Below are 20,123 nucleotides of genomic sequence, written 5' to 3' on the forward strand. Positions count from 1 at the left end.
CACTGAGGCTTGCTCCCTTATGGAGGGCACTGAGGCTTCCTCCCTTATGGAGGGCACTGAGGCTTGCTCCCTTATGGAGGGCACTGAGGCTTCCTCCCTTATGGAGGGCACTGAGGCTTCCTCCCTTATGGGGGGCACTGAGGCTTCCTCCCTTATGGAGGGCACTGAGGCTTCCTCCCTTATGGAGGGCACTGAGGCTTCCTCCCTTATGGAGGGCACTGAGGCTTCCTCCCTTATGGGGGGCACTGAGGCTTCCTCCCTTATGGAGGGCACTGAGGCTTCCTCCCTTATGGAGGGCACTGAGGCTTCCTCCCTTATGGAGGGCACTGAGGCTTCCTCCCTTATGGGGGGGCACTGTGTCTTCTCCCTTACGGTGGCGCTGTCCTCTCATTCAGGATATCGCAGGCTATGTTGCTGCAGAATACAGTGGGCGTTTTTCTATATCGCGACATCAGACCTGCCCTCCTATTGGGGCGATAGACAATCTTGATAAACTGCAGACACTAGTTGTGGCCGTGGCTCACACATGACGGGTGACAGCTGCCTGGTGGAGCCGTGACAGTCCCTGTGAGAAGTGGCGCCATCGTGCACACGCGGCTCCGCGGACAGCGGCTTCGGTCAGACATTTTGGGGTGAGCCGCATCTCCGCTCGTCCCCTCCGTCCCTCCTCTCAGTCATCCCCGTGACTCCCTGGATCCTGGCCGGCTGCCCAGAAGGAGGCGGAGTCTGCGCCCCAAAGCCCCTCTCACTCCAGTCAAGGCGTAGACAGAAGCCACAGCCCGGGACATCCAGCGATCCGCTCTCCTCCAACCTGGTCCTACATGCGGCTTTGAGAATGCGGACGGCCCCGGTTTCCGGCCTCCTGGCCCCCGTGGCCCTTCTGCTTCTCCTGTGGCCCTCAGAGCGAGTGACTGACGCGTGCAGCTGCTCCCCCGTGCACCCACAGCAGGCCTTCTGTAACGCGGACATAGGTGAGGCCGGCGGGGCGGACGGGCAGGGGGTGATGGGCAGCGGCGGAGGTGCTGGCACTGGCTCCTGATGAGAGGAGAACACTGCGGTGCATCAGTCGCAGGCAGGGCTGGCTGCTGGGCATGGTGACAGGAGGCTGTGTGCCCGGGGCTGCGCCCACCACTCCGGCCACTGCTTGGGATTGGTACCCAGTTTCCAATAAGGGTGAGAAGTGTCCGCAGCCGGCAGGGACCTCGGTGGAGGCCACTATGGGGGACCAGTGCTGTGCAATGTATTCTGCTGTGGTCCCCAGGGGCATGAACTCAGCCTCCATTATCCTGTATAGCAGCACCCCATCAGCAGAAAGTCAGGGGTCAGCAGCGATGCCACTTGTTCACCAGTCCCAGGGGTGATCCCCAAGCTCTGCGCTGCCACTTGCTCATCAGTCCCAGGGCTGGTCCCCAAGCTCTGCGCTGCCACTTGCTCATCAGTCCCAGGGGTGATCCCCAAGGTCTGCGCTGCCACTTGCTCACCAGTCCCAGGGGTGATCCCCAAGGTCTGCGCTGCCACTTGCTCATCAGTCCCAGGGGTGATCCCCAAGGTCTGCGCTGCCACTTGCTCATCAGTCCCAGGGCTGGTCCCCAAGGTCTGTACTGCCTCTTGTTCACCAGTCCCAGGGCTGGTCCCCAAGGTCTGTACTGCCTCTTGCTCATCAGTCCCAGGGCTGGTCCCCAAGGTCTGCGCTGCCACTTGTTCACCAGTCCCAGGGCTGGTCCCCAAGGTCTGTGCTGCCACTTGTTCCTCAGTCCCAGGGGTGGCCCCCAAGGTCTGCGCTGCCACTTGTTCACCAGTCCCAGGGGTGATCCCCAAGGTCTGCGCTGCCACTTGTTCCTCAGTCACAGGGCTGGTCCCCAAGGTCTGCGCTGCCACTTGTTCCTCAGTCCCAGGGCTGGTCCTCAAGGTCTGCGCTGCCACTTGTTCACCAGTCCCAGGGGTGGTCCCCAAGCTCTGCGCTGCCACTTGTTCCTCAGTCCCAAGGCTGGTCCCCAAGGTCTGCGCTGCTACTTGTTCCTCAGTCCCAGGGCTGGTCCCCAAGCTCTGTGCTGCCACTTGTTCACCAGTCCCAGGGGTGGTCCCCAAGCTCTGCGCTGCTACTTGTTCCTCAGTCCCAGGGCTGGTCCCCAAGCTCTGTGCTGCCACTTGTTCACCAGTCCCAGGGGTGGTCCCCAAGCTCTGCGCTGCTACTTGTTCCTCAGTCCCAGGGGTGGCCCCCAAGGTCTGTACTGCCACTTGTTCACCAGTTCCAGGGGTGGTCCCCAAGGTCTGTGCTGCCACTTGTTCCTCAGTCCCAGGTCTGGTCCCCAAGGTCTGCGCTGCCACTTGTTCCTCAGTCCCAGGGCTGGTCCCCAAGGTCTGCGCTGCCACTTGTTCCTCAGTCCCAGGGCTGGTCCCCAAGGTCTGCGCTGCCACTTGTTCCTCAGTCCCAGGGCTGGTCCTCAAGGTCTGCGCTGCCACTTGTTCCTCAGTCCCAGGGCTGGTCCCCAAGGTCTGCGCTGCCACTTGTTCCTCAGTCCCAGGGCTGGTCCCCAAGGTCTGTGCTGACACTTGTTCCTCAGTCCCAGGGCTGGTACTCAAGGTCTGTGCTGCCACTTGTTCCTCAGTCCCAGGGCTGGTCCCCAAGGTCTGTGCTGACACTTGTTCCTCAGTCCCAGGGCTGGTCCCCAAGGTCTGCGCTGCAACTTGTTCCTCAGTCCCAGGGCTGGTCCCCAAGGTCTGTGCTGACACTTGTTCCTCAGTCCCAGGGCTGGTCCCCAAGGTCTTTGCTGACACTTGTTCCTCAGTCCCAGGGCTGGTCCCCAAGGTCTGTGCTGCCACTTGTTCCTCAGTCCCAGGGCTGGTACTCAAGGTCTGTGCTGCCACTTGTTCCTCAGTCCCAGGGCTGGTCCCCAAGGTCTGTGCTGAGACTTGTTCCTCAGTCCCAGGGCTGGTCCCCAAGGTCTGCGCTGCCACTTGTTCCTCAGTCCCAGGGCTGGTCCCCAAGGTCTGCGCTGCCACTTGTTCCTCAGTCCCAGGGCTGGTCCCCAAGGTCTGTGCTGACACTTGTTCCTCAGTCCCAGGGCTGGTCCCCAAGGTCTGCGCTCTGCACTGCTACTTGAATGTCTGGACTATCCTTGTGCCTCCCTGCTGCCATACGCTCTGGCTGTACTTGTATAGGGATGAAGCGTGTACGATCCTCAGTATTCTGCGGGTTATAAACAGTGATCTTCTGTACAATATAGAATATTCCCAGAGGCAGAGACATCGCACACAGGCCGTTATGCTGGATAACGGTACAGCCTACGCTATAGGATGGTGGCCTCCGAGCGTTCTTCCTATTTATTTTTTATTGTTTGTTAAAGGAAACCTGTCACATGATTCATGCCGCCCATAGTATGACTTAAGAGAGCAGCTTGGTTTTTTCAGGCATGTGTATTTTCTTCTGAAACTTTTTGATGTTACTTTTATGCCACATTCTCACATTCAGTATTTGGTCAGTATTTTACATCAGTATCTGTAAGCCAAAACCAGGAATGGAACAGTCAGAGGAAAAGTATAATAGAAACCTGTCACCACTTATGGATTTATCACCCACTCCTGGTTTTGGCTAACAAATACTGAGGTAAAAAAATCACCAAATACTGATATCCACTGGCTAACACGGTACAAAGATATACATCTTTCCTGTATCAAATACTGATAGTGTGCAAGTGACCTTAAAGCAATACCTGGAGTGAATAGTGTAAGCAGCCAGTGTCTTCTCCCTCCCTGTTTTCCATGACTGATTTGACAGAGAGACTCTGATTTATGCTGCTTGATCCACATCTAAGAGGTGTGCTATTACCGTACTTTTGGACTTTACAAGGCATGTGACGCTGCCACATGCCCCAAGTACTGTAAATGAAGGTCCATATGCTTAGAAAGTAAGTTTCATAATTGTCTCAAAGACCCAGAGAGCGGCTAGTCTGAATGGTGCCGGGTTGTTGTTGGTGTTCCCCAAGGTTCAGTGCTGGTTCCGCTATTATTCATTTTATTTATTAATGATACAAGAGACGGGATTAATAGTGTTGTTTCTATTTTTGCAGATGACACCAATCTGTAGCACAGTGCTATGAATGATGTTCATGTGTTTACAGGCTGACGTGGACATACTGAGTTTGGGCATCCACTTGGCAGATGAGGTTCAATGTTGATAAATGTAAGGTTATGCGCATGGGTATTATATGTGGGCATCACATGTTCTAGGGGGCGTACAGCCAGGAGAGTCAACGGCACAGAAGGATCTGGGTGAACTTGTAGATCGCAGGTTAAATTGACTGCAGCAGTTTCTTAGGCCGGCAGGACAGTGATGTCATAGTATCACTTTACTGCGACCTCATCTGGAATATGCAGTTCAGTTCTGGGCACAAGTTCGTGGAAAGGAGGCCCTGAAACTCGAAAAAGTGCAAATAAGAGCCACAAAGCCTAAAGAGCATGGGAGATCTTTGAAGAATGATATTTATTTCGTTTTGAGAAGAAACATCTAAGGTGGGACGGTATTAACTTGAAAAAAAACATACCCCCCCCCCAAAAAAAAAAAAAAAGACAAGGGGGCACTCCCTCCACCTAGAGAAAGTTGGGTTCAATCTCCACAGGAGACAAGGCTTCTTTACCATGAGAACTATTAATCTGTGGAATAGTCCTACTGAGGGGCTGGTCACAGGTGGAACCATCCATGTCTCTTGTATCATTCAACATGGGATCAGAAAGGAAAGACTTGTTCTTACGGCTGACTTGGTCATGAGTTAGTCTTTACGTTTGCACCCCTGTGTTGAATTTGATGTACATTCATCTATTTTCAATTGTATTATGTTACTGTGCTGATAGTCTGTGATGGCCATCATTTGCATTATTTTACCATTCTGCGTTGACCTCATTCTAGGACTTGAAAATTTTGAAAAGCCAGTTAGCCATTGTGTCCAAAAATTAGCCATTGTTTGTTGGTGGATTGTTTTCTGTTGATCAATGAAAGTTCTTATAAGAACGATCCTATTGTCTGGTTTCTGAAACAAAATATCAATGAAGTGGGTTAACTAGACCTTAAAGTCTGTACTGTCTTGTCCACGACTGTTTTAGCATCAAGCTATGTTCCAACAATGAGATTCTGGTGAATTTTAGATGCTGCTTAGTTTTGAAAAAATGCAAGTACCGTATATACTCGGCATAAGCCGACCCGCGTATAAGCCAACCCCCCAAATTTTGCCACAAAAAACTGGAAAAACTTATTGACTCGTGTATAAGCCGAGGGTGGTGCTGCACAAGGGTTAATGGTGGTCCAAAAAGATGCTCCAAGGATAAATACCCCCATATATTGCTGCACAAGGGTTAATGGTGTCCCAAGTAGAAGCTTCATACATAAATACCCCCCATATGCTGCACAAGGGTTAATCGTGTCCGATGTAGAAGCTCCATACATAAATACCCCTCATATATTGCTGCACAAGGGTTAATGGTGGCCCAAGTAGAAGCTTCTTACATAAATACCCCCCATATGCTGCACAAGGGTTAATGGTGTCCGATGTAGAAGCTCCATACATAAATACCCCCCATATATTGCTGCACAAGGGTTAATGGTGGCCCAAGTAGATGCTCCATACATAAATACCCCCCATATGCTGCACAAGGGTTAATAGTGGTCCAAGTAGAAGCTCCATACATAAATACCCCCCATATGCTGCTCAAGGGTGAATGGTGTCCGATGTAGAAGCTCCATACATAAATACCCCCATATATTGCTGCACAAGGGTTAATGGTGGCCCAAGTAGAAGCTTCATACATAAATACCCCCCATATGCTGCACAAGGGTTAATGGTGTCCGATGTAGAAGCTCCATACATAAATACCCCCCCATATGCTGCACAAGGGTTAATGGTGTCCGATGTAGAAGCTCCATACATAAATACCCCCATATATTGCTGCACAAGGGTTAATGGTGGCCCAAGTAGAAGCTTCATACATAAATACCCCCCATATGCTGCACAAGGGTTAATGGTGTCTGATGTAGAAGCTCCATACATAAATACCCCCCGTATATTGCTGCACAAGGGTTAATGGTGGCCCAAGTAGAAGCTTCATACATAAATACCCCCCCATATGCTGCACAAGGGTTAATGGTGTCCGATGTAGAAGCTCCATACATAAATACCCCCCGTATATTGCTGCACAAGGGTTAATGGTGGCCCAAGTAGATGCTCCATACATAAATACCCCCCACATGCTGCACAAGGGTTAATAGTGGTCCAAGTAGAAGCTCCATACATAAAATACCCCCCCATATGCTGCACAAGGGTTAATGGTGGCCCAAGTAGAAGCTCCATACATAAATACCCCCCATATATTGCTGCACAAGGGTTAATGGTGGCCCAAGTAGAAGCACCATACATAAAATACCCCCCCATATGCTGCACAAGGGTTAATGGTGTCCGAAGTAGATGCTCCATACATAAATATCCCCCATATGCTGCACAAGGGTTAATGGTGGCCCAAGTAGAAGCTCCATACATAAATACCCCCATATATTGCTGCACAAGGGTTAATGGTGGCCCAAGTAGGATCTCCATACATAAATACCCCCCCATATGCTGCACAAGGGTTAATGGTGGCCCAAATAGAAGCTCCATACATAAATACCCCCATATGATGCACTGGGGTTAATGGTGGCCCAGGTAGAAGCTCCATACATAAAATACCCCCCCCATATGCTGCACAAGGGTTAATGGTGGCCCAAGTAGAAGCTCCATACATACAGTTGTGGCCAAAAGTATTGACACCCCTGCAATTCTGTCAGATAATACTCAGTTTCTTCCTGAAAATGATTGCAAACACAAATTCTTTGGTATTATTATCTTCATTGAATTTGTCTTAAATGTAAAAACACAAAAGAGAATGAAGCAAAAAGCAAAACATTGATCATTTCACACAAAACTCCAAAAATGGGCCAGACAAAAGTATTGGCACCCTCAGCCTAATACTTGGTTGCACAACCTTTAGCCAAAATAACTGCGACCAACCGCTTCCGGTAACCATCAATGAGTTTCTTACAATGCTCTGCTGGGATTTTAGACCATTCTTCTTTGGCAAACTGCTCCAGGTCCCTGATATTTGAAGGGTGCCTTCTCCAAACTGACATTTTTAGATCTCTCCACAGGTGTTCTATGGGATTCAGGTCTGGACTCATTGCTGGCCACCTTAGAAGTCTCCAGTGCTTTCTCTCAAACCATTTTCTAGTGCTTTTTGAAGTGTGTTTTGGGTTATTGTCCTGCTGGAAGACCCATGACCTCTGAGGGAGACCCAGCTTTCTCACACTGGGCCCTACATTATGCTGCAAAATTTGTTGGTAGTCTTCAGACTTCATAATGCCATGCACACGGTCAAGCAGTCCAGTGCCAGAGGCAGCAAAGCAACCCCAAAACATTAGGGAACCTCCGCCATGTTTGACTGTAGGGACTGTGTTTTTTCTTTGAATGCCTCTTTTTCTCTCCTGTAAACTCTATGTTGATGCCTTTGCCCAAAAAGCTATACTTTTGTCTCATCTGACCAGAGAACATTCTTCCAAAACTTTTTAGACTTTTTCAGGTAAGTTTTGGCAAACTCCAGCCTGGCTTTTTTATGTCTCGGGGTAAGAAGTGGGGTCTTCCTTGGTCTCCTACCATACAGTCCCTTTTCATTCAGACGCCGACGGGTAGTACGGGTTGACACTGTTGTACCCTCGGACTGCAGGGCAGCTTGAACTTGTTTGGATGTTAGTCGAGGTTCTTTATCTAACATCCGCACAATCTTGCGTTGAAATCTCTTGTCAATTTTTCTTTTCCGGCCACATCTAGGGAGGTTAGCCACAGAGCCATGGACTTTAAACTTCTTGATGACACTGCGCACGGTAGACACAGGAACATTCAGGTCTTTGGAGATGGACTTGTAGCCTTGAGATTGCTCATGCTTCCTCACAATTTGGTTTCTCAAGTCCTCAGACAGTTCTTTGGTCTTCTTTCTTTTCTCCATGCTCAATGTGGTACACACAAGGACACAGGACAGAGGTTGAGTCAATTTTAATCCATGTCAACTGGCTGCAAGTGTGATTTAGTTATTGCCAACACCTGTTAGGTGCCACAGGTAAGTTACAGGTGCTGTTAATTACACAAATTAGAGAAGCATCACATGATTTTTCGAACAGTGCCAATACTTTTGGCCACCCTCTTTTTTATGTTTGGTGTGGAATTATATCCAATTTGGCTTTAGGACAATTCTTTTTGTGTTTTTTCATTTAAGACAAATTAAATGAAGATAATAATATCAAAGAATTTGTGTTTGCAATCATTTTCAAGAAGAAACTGAGTATTATCTGATAGAATTGCAGGGGTGTCAATACTTTTGGCCACAACTGTAAATACCCCCATATGCGGCACAGGGGTTAATGGTGGCCCAAGTAGATGCTCCATACATAAAATACCCCCCCCCCATATACTGCTGCCTCTGCTGCTATTAAAAAAAAAAAAAAAAGACATACTCACCTCTCCGTCTCTGGGGGCCAGGTGCTGGTGTAGCCGCTGGCTCAGGCCCCCGGCACTGGCTATATTTACCTTTCCGGTTCCATCGCTGCCTCTCAGGTCTCTGCAGTGACGTTAGCAGAGGGCGAGCACTGACTACGTCATCATGCCCTCCGCTAAATGTCACAGCCAGAGGACACGGAGAAAGCGAAGGAATGGAGGGAGGTAAGTATTGCTCTGCTCCCCCATCATACTCACCACCCCCCTCCTGGCGCACGGTCTCTTCAGCCCCTGCTTCCAGCATGATGTCGGCGTCCCAGGCTGTTCCTACATTCAGCGGTCACGTGGTACCGCTCATTAAATATGTGCATATTCCTGAGTTTAATGAGCGGTACCACGTGACCCCTGAATCCAGGAACAGCTGGGACACTGACATCATGGGAGAAGCAGGGGGACTGCAGAGACCGTGCCAGGAGGGGGAATATGGTCTCTGACACCCACGCTCCCCCTCACCCGCTAACACCCGTATATGACTCGTGTATAAGCCGAGAGGGGAACTTTCAGCCCAAAAAAATGGGCTGAAAATCTCGGCTTATACACGAGTATATACGTTAACCTATTTTACTTAATTGGTGTAGAAATGTTGCAGAAAATCTGGAACACCAAAAAGCTCATTGTGAGAACATAGCTTTACAGTACAGCTTGGATTTTATTTCAAAGGGCGATTCCAGCTATACGTCCAACTGAAAGTTTAATAGATGGGCAATAGAACAGTCAGTCCATCCATGCAATGCCATAAGTGTTGCCTTAAGAAGCCTTGAAGACATCTGTCACTGGGACAAAAATGGCCAGTTCGTGCTCCTATTTTATTCCTGCTTTTCCTGGAGTGTGCTGTTTGTTTTTGTAAAATCTACCATACGATTCCAGAGCGAAGGGCCTTTATATTTAATACTAATTTTTATCCATAAAAAAGGGAGCGTGGATTACATGGTAATAATGAGGATCAGCCTAAAGACACACCACCAGAGAATCCTCTGAGCCACGCCCCATAGGCAAGCACCATAATAACTAGCACTGAATAACAAGTGTCACATCTCTGCAACCTGTAGTGCAGCGGGGTTGGTGCAGTGTGACAGATAGGCAGGGACCACAGGAAAGTTCACAGCAAATGTGTTTAATGTCCAAGAATTCATACAGTGCACAGCACATGGTATCCTCCGGATTGCAGCCGGGGCGTCACAACAGTCCGTACATGAGACCTGTTGCCGAGGGCAACTGCACCACCGTATGACGCTGCGGGGTGCCAGGCTTTCGCTGCTCTTGACTCTGTGTTAACTCGCACAGGCTGGACACTGCAGAGCCACCTGCTCTGCTACTTGCAAACAAACACTGACGCACCCAAACCCTATACTGCAGGGTGTTTAACTGGAATCTGTGGCCATGGGCCACTTGTAAGATGTGTCTTAGAGCAACCAGACCGCCCCACTGTCATCCTGTAGTTCGCTTCAAAAATAAAGGCGAATAAAATAAGAGCAAATACTGGAAAAGTTTGAGCTGTTGACAGTTAGTTTTTTAAAGCGCCAAGCATTGTGCAATTGCCTTGCAACCGTATACCCCACAAGTCATTTTTATTCTCTTGGGGAAACATGGCCATTTTCATTACTGTAATTCCCCTTTAAGAGGAATCAGATGTTGTGACAGAGATCCTTATTCTAGTGACATGTCACTTATTGGGCTACTTGCTGTTTTGATAATTTCCTTCTGATAAAATAGTGATTTTATCACTAGAGGACTAGTAAACCTGCTGCCATGTAGTCCTCCATATTCATGAGCTCTGTATAACCCAGCCCCCACAAGTGATTGGCATCTTTTTGCCTATGCACAGTATACACAGAAAGCTACCGATCAGTGGTGTGGGCGGGGTGATACAGAGCTCAGCATTCAGAGAAAGATCAGAAAATAAAAATGTGATTTAATCAAAACTACAGCAAGCAGCCCAATAAGTGATACTTGGCTGTTATCAGGGTCTCTGCTCTTACAGGATGCTTCTCTTAGATGGGCTAGAATAAACCTGGTGGCAAATTCCATTTAAACCAGCCATTGGTCTCTCTCTACCTGTGCAGTGATTTGGCAAATGTTTGGTTCCACCAGTCTTACTATGTAGGGAAAGCAGGTTAAAGGGTTATTCCCAAATCTGGAAGTTATCCACTATCCATCAGATGGGGAATAACTTCCTGATTACTGATGGTCTGACCTCAAGGAACCCCCTCCGATCCTGAGAATTATTTGAATGGAATAGTGGATGTGCTTATGGGAGTGCTGAAGACCATTAAGAATGAATGGATAGGTGGGAGGCCCAGTGGACAGACCCTCAGCGATCAAGACGTTATCTCCTGTCCTGAGAATAGGGGATAACTTAGAAGTTGTGCAGAGGAAAATTGAGGATGAGCCTGATGACCTGAATGGCCAGATGTGGGGAAGGTACCAGCGCTCTGGGGAGTGCAGGTAAGTTGTCACTCCAAGATGGAAGGCAGCTTTTTTGGAGATGCAAAGAGGGGAGCGTTGTCCTGATGTCCTTAGTTAATCTCTAGTTACAATATCCACCAGAAACCCTCCACACATGTGAGTGATGTGAGCGGGCGGGTCTCTGATTGTATGCACTGTTTAGGCTGAGTTTTCCTTTATGTCAGCTATTTAATAACTTCTCTGAAGTAGATGACCGTAGAGGCAATAGTCATTGCTGGGCTGGAAATACCTGAGATATGCATACTCAGTAATTATCCATGACTTTTAGTAGAAAGCGCTGGCTACCTCCCACCTTTGCACGGTAATGATATCCAGATGAAGGGAAATGGGGAGGAGAGATGCTGACTTACAGGAAACATTGTGTGTTTATAAGAGGTAGTCATGCTTCCTTCACTGGGCAGTCAGACACATGGGCACAGATACACCGACATGATGCCTGCTCAGCACATTTGTATATTTACATATGTGGATATGCTTTGTGGACATTTCTAGAATTGGAAGCAATCCAGATTGAAAGACAATCTTCAAAAACATTTCAACAAACAATAATGATAACTTTGCTGATTTTTTTGCTGATGAAGCACAGAGGAAGTGGTACCCAGAATTCTTTCTGGATAAAAGTTACATCGTAGAAAGAAATGATATATTTCTTAGTGTTCCTAAATTCTTTAATTTTTGAAGATTACCTGGTACCAGTTTAATTTCTTAAACATTTGGACAGCCCTTTTAATTAATCCCATAACATATATTCAAACGTGATAAAATCAGAAAGGCAAACACCAGGGCCTACACGTTCACAATGGAGAGCGCAAGGTACAAACAAGGCTGCAGGCAACTATAAGGGAATGTGATGTATGTGGTTTCCTCACTCTGTTAGGCAATTGGCAGAAAGAGTGTTAACAAAAAAAAGTACAAACTTGTAATGTACATTTATGGGAAGATATGTGCCAAATGTGTGTATTTTTACCGAAAAACATGGTGCGCTGAGGTTATAAAACAGACTCACCAAAATAACCGTATGGTGAAGGAAAATGGCTTATAACAGAAGACCCAGTGTGAACATGAATCTGGTCCCATGTCTATCAGCTAAGAACAGAAAAAGGCAGAAAGGACATAGCTTCTTAAAAATTGGATAGTCGAAGATTAAGAAGGATTAGGCTGTTGTATTTTAACATGGCCAATCATTTATTCTCATGGTTAAGCCACAACCAGTGATGTTTCACGGCGGCTTACTCTCCTTTCCCAAATTGTAAATGCATGGTCCCTCAACCAATAGCTTTCTAAGGTGTATTTGGCACCCTGATGCTGCCTGGGTTGAAAGATCTTATTATTTGTTCTACTTAGAAAGGAACTAACTTTACTTTCAATAAACCTTCCATAGACCATTAGAAAGGCGAATATAAAAAACTTTGTAATATAGATTATCAGAGAAATCATCTTCCTTTCCAACTTATCAGACACGTCTAGCTTTGTCAACCACTCATAAAATACAGCTCAAATCTGTTTGTACAGGTAAGGCATAACTCATTATACTTTATGTAGGGGGGACGAAGAGAGAGGAGTAGGGAGCGGAAACAAGTAGGGAGGCAGAAACATTGTGCAGAGCAATACAAGGCTATTGTGTGGTACAGTAGCAAATGCTTTTGAAAAGTCCAGGTGTTATCACATCAGCCACATCATCAACATCCAGGTTTGCACTTAGCTTCTCTTAGAAACCCACTACTTTTATTGCTAAAGAATTCTTTATTTATTAAACAGCATACAAAATAGAAGCATGTCAAGTAGAAAAAAAAGGTTGTAAAAGACCAACATGATCGATAGTGCCTAAGTACAATAAACAAGTAACAAATAATTGTCATGACCGGAATGTCTAACTCAAAGTGGTTGACTGAGGTGGGACAAGAATATAAGAATATCTTATAGAGGGCAAAAGAAGATGACCATCCTGTGTGGGGTGGTGCTGGATATTTTAGGGTGGGTGCAATGTGGAATGTATGTTTTTTGGTGGCAGGTCCAAGGCTTTCTTAGCCCAAGATGCGCCTATTTTGCAGAACGGTGGAGGTGTGTGATATTCCCAGCTTGAGAGGTTTTCGGGATGTTGTGTTGAGTACATTTTACGTGAAGAAAGTATACAGCGCTCCTAGTTATGAGATGTGGTGCCCAAGTAGGGTTCCAACCATCAGATAATGTAATAGAAAAACTTGGCACTCAGGATATGACAGCGAAAGACAGCATGTTTTATTTGGCAATCCTTATAGTTGTTAACGTTTTGGTCCTACATTTGCACCTTCATCAAGACCAAGGTTCCAGGTTCTGTCACTATGTGTTGACCTGTCCGCAATCTTGTGGCTGTGTGATAGTGTGAGAGTGGAAGATTTTCATTCCAGATTTTGAGAGTAAGTATACGATACTGTTAGGGATGGCGGAATGCACTAAATAAATAATAATAAGTGTGTTCGCCGCCCGGGGTCCACCGTGCAGAAGATGTTACACTGCTGCTATGTAATGGCAGACGCGCTATATGGCGGTATAACACACGCGGGTTGAACGTCACCCGGAGTGCGCTGGACAATTTCTGTTCCTTCACAGAGTCGCCGAGGTGTTACACACAAAGACTGAGCCTGTTGATGTCACAGGACTCAGAGGAATGCACGCATGGTATACGGTCACAGGCCCAAGACACAGAGTCCACATCCATCTAGACCTACCGTGCGTGCAGCATCGCAACTGCAGATGCCAAGAGGAGCAGGCAGACTGCAGCGCGGAGACAAACACTGCCGCTATACAACAATGCCCGGTAGCCGGCGCACTGTCGGATGCTAGCACTGTGGAGGATGCGTATTGTGGCCTGTAGCTTGCCACTAACTGGCGCTGACTCTAACACTAGATCCCTATACACACTTGTAATATCAGAGGGAGGGGGGATCTTAATGAGTCATTTGCAAGTCCATACATCCATCATCATTCACACAGTTAGCAACTAGAGTCTATACTAGCGCATGGCCGAGCGTCCATGCGAACCTTTTATAGCCAGGACCTTCCGGAAGCTTCCAGATCCCTGAGATGGACCAATCAGATCTGGAGAAGGACCTGTGCATGTGACTCCCGATCTCCAATGGGAGATCGACTCGTGAGCATGCTCAGTGGAGCGACGGAAGGACTTAGCCTCTGGAGTGACTTGCTGCTGATCAGCCTGCGCTGCTATTGCTGGCCCAGAGGTGGCAGGAACAGCCAGACCCACAGAGCTGGTCTGAGCAGAGCATCGGGAACGACGGGGCTGCTGAACAAGCTCCTCTGCGGTCGATGGAGAATGGCAGACCGCAGAATGTGAGTGTCATGTGCCCCGTCCTGAGTGACATGGCCAGCAGGCCGGTAACTGATACAACAAGACGCGGCATGTGTAATTGTCCTATGTGACGCGTCCCGCAGGCCGGTAACTAATACAATAAGACAAGGGAATAGGGAAAACCTGGGTTACAATGGCGGCCCTGCGATAGGGAACGGGGAAGTGGAGACCTCCTGCACTCCCCTGAGTCAGTGTCTCTGCACTCCTAACGTTCCCTAGGCCGGCTCCGCATCGGGCGCCGATCAGGAACCTTAAAACCCTGACTCGCCCTGCACCTAAACCCTCACTAGGGAATTGGTTGGTGCGGAAACTAATCCCACCACTGCACTAAACACACATAAGGAGTCCAACATCTGGGTGCACTGTCCAGCAACGGAGTCCAGCACCTGAATGCAGTTTCAGCAAGAGTCCTGCAACTGAGTACATCTCTACACCATAGCTGCCACTCCACCAAGCTTTCCACGAACTCCTCGCTGACACCATAGCTGCCACTCCAGGACTCTGACTGTGTTGTCCTGGACTCTTCTCAGCACCATAGTGCAGCCTTGGAGCAAACAGAGTCCACACCTGCCCTCTGCTGTCCAGAAACAGAGTCCAGCAAATGAGTCCAGCTTTTCTGCCAGAGTCCAACATTTTGAGTCCAGCTTTCCGCAACCGAGTCCAGCATCCTGCGTGCAGCTCTACACCATAGCTGCCACTCCACCAAGCAATGCCAGCCCTCCTTGCAGACACCATAGCTGACACTCCACCAATCCATGCCAGCCCTCCTTGCAGACACCATAGCTGCTACTCCAGCACTCTGACTGGGCTGCCCGTGACTCTCCTTCAGCTCCATTCTTTACCCAGGCTTGCTTGCAAATAAGGAACTTATCACCAACAGTGATTGACACACCTGACACTCTTTTATAGAGCAATCACACCTGTTACATAATCACGTGCACAAACTAAGGTAACCAGAGTGCAATGACCCTAATGGCCACCGGGGGAAAACTACAACTGAATCACCACAGTGCAATGACCCTAATGGCCACCGGGGGCAAAACCACCTTTGGCACACAGCCAAAGGAAAAGAAAAGGTTACTTTGTGCATTTAATCTGTCAGATCCACCCTGGATCATGACAGTGAGGCTCTGGATCCCTGCTGTGCAGTTGCAGAAACCCGACGCCTAACATTACCCCCCCTCCTAGGGCCGCCTCGCTGCGCTCAAATGCCGCGATAAGGAGCGGGGCGTGGATGTTCTTTACTGGTTCCCAGGTCCGGGCCTCTGGACCATGACCCTTCAAATCCACCAAGTAAAATTTTTTGCCACGCACCATCCTGCGTCCCACAATGGCGTTGACCTCAAACTCGTCTGAAGACAAGTCTAATGTCCCGGCAGATGACTTGGAAAACCGGGACATGTGAACAGGCTTGAGAAGGGACACATGGAAGACGTCAGATATGGCCAAGTGTGGTGGAAGAGCCAGACGGTAGACCACTGAGCTGATCCGCTCAAGGATTTTGAAGGGACCAATGTATCGCGGCGCGAACTTGGTGAACTCGGCCCGCAGCCTGATATTTCGGGCAGAAAGCCACACCAAATCACCAGGGGCAAAAGTTAAAGAGGGGCGCCGATGTGTGTCGGCAGACGCCCTCATTCTCTCCTTAGTGGCTCGAATAGCATCCTGGGTGCAATCCTAAATGCCGCGGGCCTCCACTGCCCAGTCCGCCACCCTGGAATCAGTGGAAGACACTGGCATCGGGCCGGGGACCCCCGGATGCTGGCCGTAATAAAGAAGGAACGGCGTCTGACCAGTGGAATCAGCCACTGCATTATTCAGGGCAAATTCAGCCCACGGTAGTAAGGATGCCCAGTCCTCCTGCCTGGCAGAGACACAATGTCGCAGGTACGTGACCAGAGTTTGGTTGGCTCTCTCAACCAACCCGTTCGTCTCAGGGTGATAGGCGGAGGACAAGTTTAGCTTGATGCTGAGTAGATTGCAGAGCTCCCTCCAAAACCGAGACGCAAATTGGGGACCTCGGTCACTGACTATTTTGTCCGGCATACCGTGCAAACGAAATACATGCTTTATGAACAGTACGGCAAGACCTCGAGCGGAAGGCAGCCGTTCAAGTGGCACCAGATGCACCATTTTAGAAAAATGATCGGTGACCACCCAGATGACCGTGCTGCCACCGGACTTGGGCAGGCCAACCACAAAGTCCATACCAACCATCTCCCAGGGTCTGTCTGCCACCAGCATGGGATGCAGTAACCCAGCCGGCCTCTGCCTAGAGAACCTGTTCCGAGCACACGAAACGCATGCCTGAATATGTTCTTTCGTGTCTCGAGCCATGTGCGGCCACCAATAAGACCTTGCCAGGAGTTCTGTGGTCCGCTTATTGCCAAAGTGACCACCTACCCTGGGCGCATGTGCCCACGCGAGAACGTCCTGCCGCAGGCAAGGAGGGACAAAGGTCTTGCCCGGTGGCACTAACTCGAGAGCAACCGGGGCCACAGTCCTCAGACTCTCAGTGGGAACGATTAGCCGAGGCTCAGCCTCCTCCGCCGAGACCACCGAGAGAGAGCATCAGCACGGACGTTCTTCTCACCGGACAGATAGTGCAAGGTGAAGCGGGAGAAGAAGAGCGACCACCTAGCTTGACGAGAGTTCAAGCGCTGAGCCGTTTGTAAATAGACCTGAAAGAGAAACCGGGCACCCTCAAGGAGATGTCTCCACTTGGGAAAGACCAATTTCATTGCCAGCAACTCCCTGTCCCCGATGGAGTAGTTTTTCTCCGCTGGTGAGATGATTTTAGAGAAGAAGAAGCAGGGATGTTTCCGACCTTGAGCATCTTTCTGGAAAAGGACTGCTCCTGCACCGACGGATGAGGCATCCACCTCTAGGATATAAGGTTTATCCACATCGGGACGGTGTAGAATAGGAGCGCCAGCAAAATGGATTTTCAGAGACGAAAACGCCATGGAGACCTGTTTTGACCAAACCTTGGGATTAGCTCCTTTTTTGGTGAGGGCCTCCAAAGGAGCTACCAGTGTGGAGAAGTGGGGAATGAACTGGTGGTAGTAATTAACGAACCCCAAAAAGCGCTGCACCGCTTTAAGAGAATGGGGCTCCTGCCAGTCCATTACCGCCTGCAATTTGGCAGGATCCATAGCCAACCCCTGGGCCGAGATGATATAGCCCAGGAATGGCAAGGACTCCTGCTCAAATTGGCACTTCTCCAACTTGGCGAAGAGAGAATTCGCCCGCAAATCTGGAGAAAAGATGATGTCATCCAGATAAACCACCACCGAGGTGGAGAGCATATCGCGAAAGACGTCGTTTACGAAGTCTTGGAAGACAGCAGGCGCATTACAGAGACCGAAGGGCATGACCAGGTAATCATAGTGGCCATCCCTAGTATTAAAGGCTGTCTTTCACTCCTCTTCCTCGCGTATGGGGATCAGGTTTTACGCCACCCGTAGATCCAATTTCGTAAAGATCCGGGCCCCTCGCAACCTGTCAAACAACTCAGAGATCAAAGGAAGAGGGTATTTGTTTTTTACTGTAATGGCGTTGAGACCTCTGTAGTCAATGCAGGGGCGCAACTCCCCACTCTTCTTCTGCACAAAGAAGAACCCTGCACCAGCTGGCGACACCGATTTTCTGATAAACCCTCTTGCCAGGTTCTCCCGGATATATTGTGACATGGCCTCCGTCTCTGGGAGAGATAGAGGATACACACGGCCTCTAGGAGTTTCCGCGCCTGGCAAAAGGTTTATCGGACAGTCGTAAGGGTGGTGCGGCGGAAGCATCTCCGCTGATTTTTTGGAGAAAACGTCCGCGTACTGCCGGTAGTGTCTAGGAAGCGCGGAAAGATCCACGGGCACCTCCGTGGAGGCTACTTGAACACTGCCCTCCTTGCACCTACCCTCACAGTCCTTGCTCCAACCCAGTATACTCCCCGAAGACCAATCTATATGAGGGGATTGGCAATGGAGCCACGGAACTCCGAGAAGCACCTGGTCGATGCCATCTGGCAAAATGAACAGGGACAACATCTCGTGGTGAGATTGAGAGCCCAAGGGGTGCTGTCTGGTGGGTAACCTGGGATGGTAAAGCCGCACCGTTAACCACCCTGATGGTCATAGGATGGGGCAGTAGCACCAGCGGAATAGCGTGCTTTTGGGCGAAGGACGAGGACATGAAGTTTCCTTCTGCCCCAGAGTCAACCGTGACCTCTACCTCCCAGGTGGAAGCACCGCTATCTAACGTCCCTTGGAATACCCGTTTGGGGGAAAAAGGTTTCATATCAGGTAGACTCCTACCTACTACCATGGAACATGATCGTTTTTTCGAGCACTGCAGGCACCTGTTAGCCGGGTGACCAAACTGTCGACACTGGTAACAGCGTGCGGAGCTTCGCGCCGGGCTTGACTTGGGACCAGTGCGAGACACCTCCGTGGGTTCAAGAGGTTCAGAGAAGGTGGGAGCCAACCTAACCTTCTGTCTGGATTGAGCTCGCTCCAGCCCGCGCTCAGTATAACGGAGATCAATACTTTAAACCTAAAAAACATGATTTTTTTGGGAGATGCAAAACATCGAATCCTTCTACATTGGAAACCATCAACATCCCCTTCTCACTCAGATCGGAAAACTAAAATGTACTCAGAGCGCCAATACCATGTGCTGCTACACGTAGTACTATATTGATAATTCAAGGGGCAATCAGTATCTGTTAGGCATCGGGTTTCTGCAACTGCACAGCAGGATCCAGAGCCTCACATTCTGCGGTCTCCCATTCTCCATCGACCACAGAGGAGCTTGCTCAGCAGCCCCATCGTTCCTGACGCTCTGCTCAGACCAGCTCTGTGGGTCTGGCTGTTGCTGCCACCTCTGGGCCAGCAATAGCAGCACAGGCTGATCAGCAGCAAGTCACTCCAGAGGCTAAGTCCTTCCGTCGCTCCACTGAGCATGCTCACGAGACGATCTCCCATTGGAGATCGGGAGTCACATGTACAGGTCCTTCTCCAGATCTGATTGGTCCATCTCAGGGATCTGGAAGCTTCCAGAAGGTCCTGGCTATAAAAGGTTCGCATGGCCGCTCGGCCACGCCCTAGTATAGACTCTAGTTGCTAACTGTGTGAATGATGATGGATGTATGGACTTGCAAATGACTCATTAAGATCCCCCTCCCTCTGATATTACGAGTGTGTATAGGGAACTAGTGTTAGAGTCAGTGCCTGTCAGTGGCAAGCTACAGGACACAATATGCGTCCGACAGTGCGCCAGCTACCGGGCATTGTTGTATACCGGCAGTGTATGTCGCCGCGCTGCAGTCTGCAGCTCCTCTTGGCGTCCGCGGTTGCGACGCCGCACGCACGGTAGGTCTAGACGGACGTGGACTCTGTGTCTTGGGCCAAGTCCTGTGACCGTATACCGTGCGTGCATTCCTCTGAGTCCTGTGACGTCAACAGGCTCAGCCTTTGTGTGTAACTCCTCGGCGACTCTGTGAAGGAACAGAGATCATCCAGCGCACTCTGGATGACGTTCAACCCACGTGCATTATACCGCCATATAGCTCGTCTGCCATTACATAGCAGCAGTGTAACATCTTCTGCACGGTGGACCCCGGCCAGCGAACGCACTTATTATTATTTATTATTTAGTGCGTTTCGCCGTCCCTAACATTATACTAGCGCCAGGGTCTGGCTAGTAATGGCTGACCTGCAGCAGCTACGGCAGTACATTCGGCAGCTGGA

At 49.3% G+C, this 20,123-nt stretch overlaps 1 protein-coding gene across 1 annotated transcript in view; it reads left to right on the top strand.

Annotated features, from left to right (window-relative positions):
* The first annotated feature begins 480 nt into the window (after positions 1-480).
* TIMP2 (TIMP metallopeptidase inhibitor 2) overlaps positions 481-20,123 on the top strand; it is a 71,148-nt gene continuing 51,505 nt past the window's right edge. Inside the window, exon 1 of the mRNA XM_073588071.1 lies at positions 481-971. Within this exon, the coding sequence (XP_073444172.1) occupies positions 836-971 (136 nt within the window). The 5' untranslated portion in view covers positions 481-835. The remainder of the gene's footprint in view (positions 972-20,123) is intronic.

The sequence above is a fragment of the Dendrobates tinctorius genome, unplaced genomic scaffold, assembly GCF_039654945.1.
Source record: "Dendrobates tinctorius isolate UK_male_01 unplaced genomic scaffold, ASM3965494v1 ptg000103l, whole genome shotgun sequence".
Lineage (NCBI taxonomy): Eukaryota > Metazoa > Chordata > Amphibia > Anura > Dendrobatidae > Dendrobates > Dendrobates tinctorius.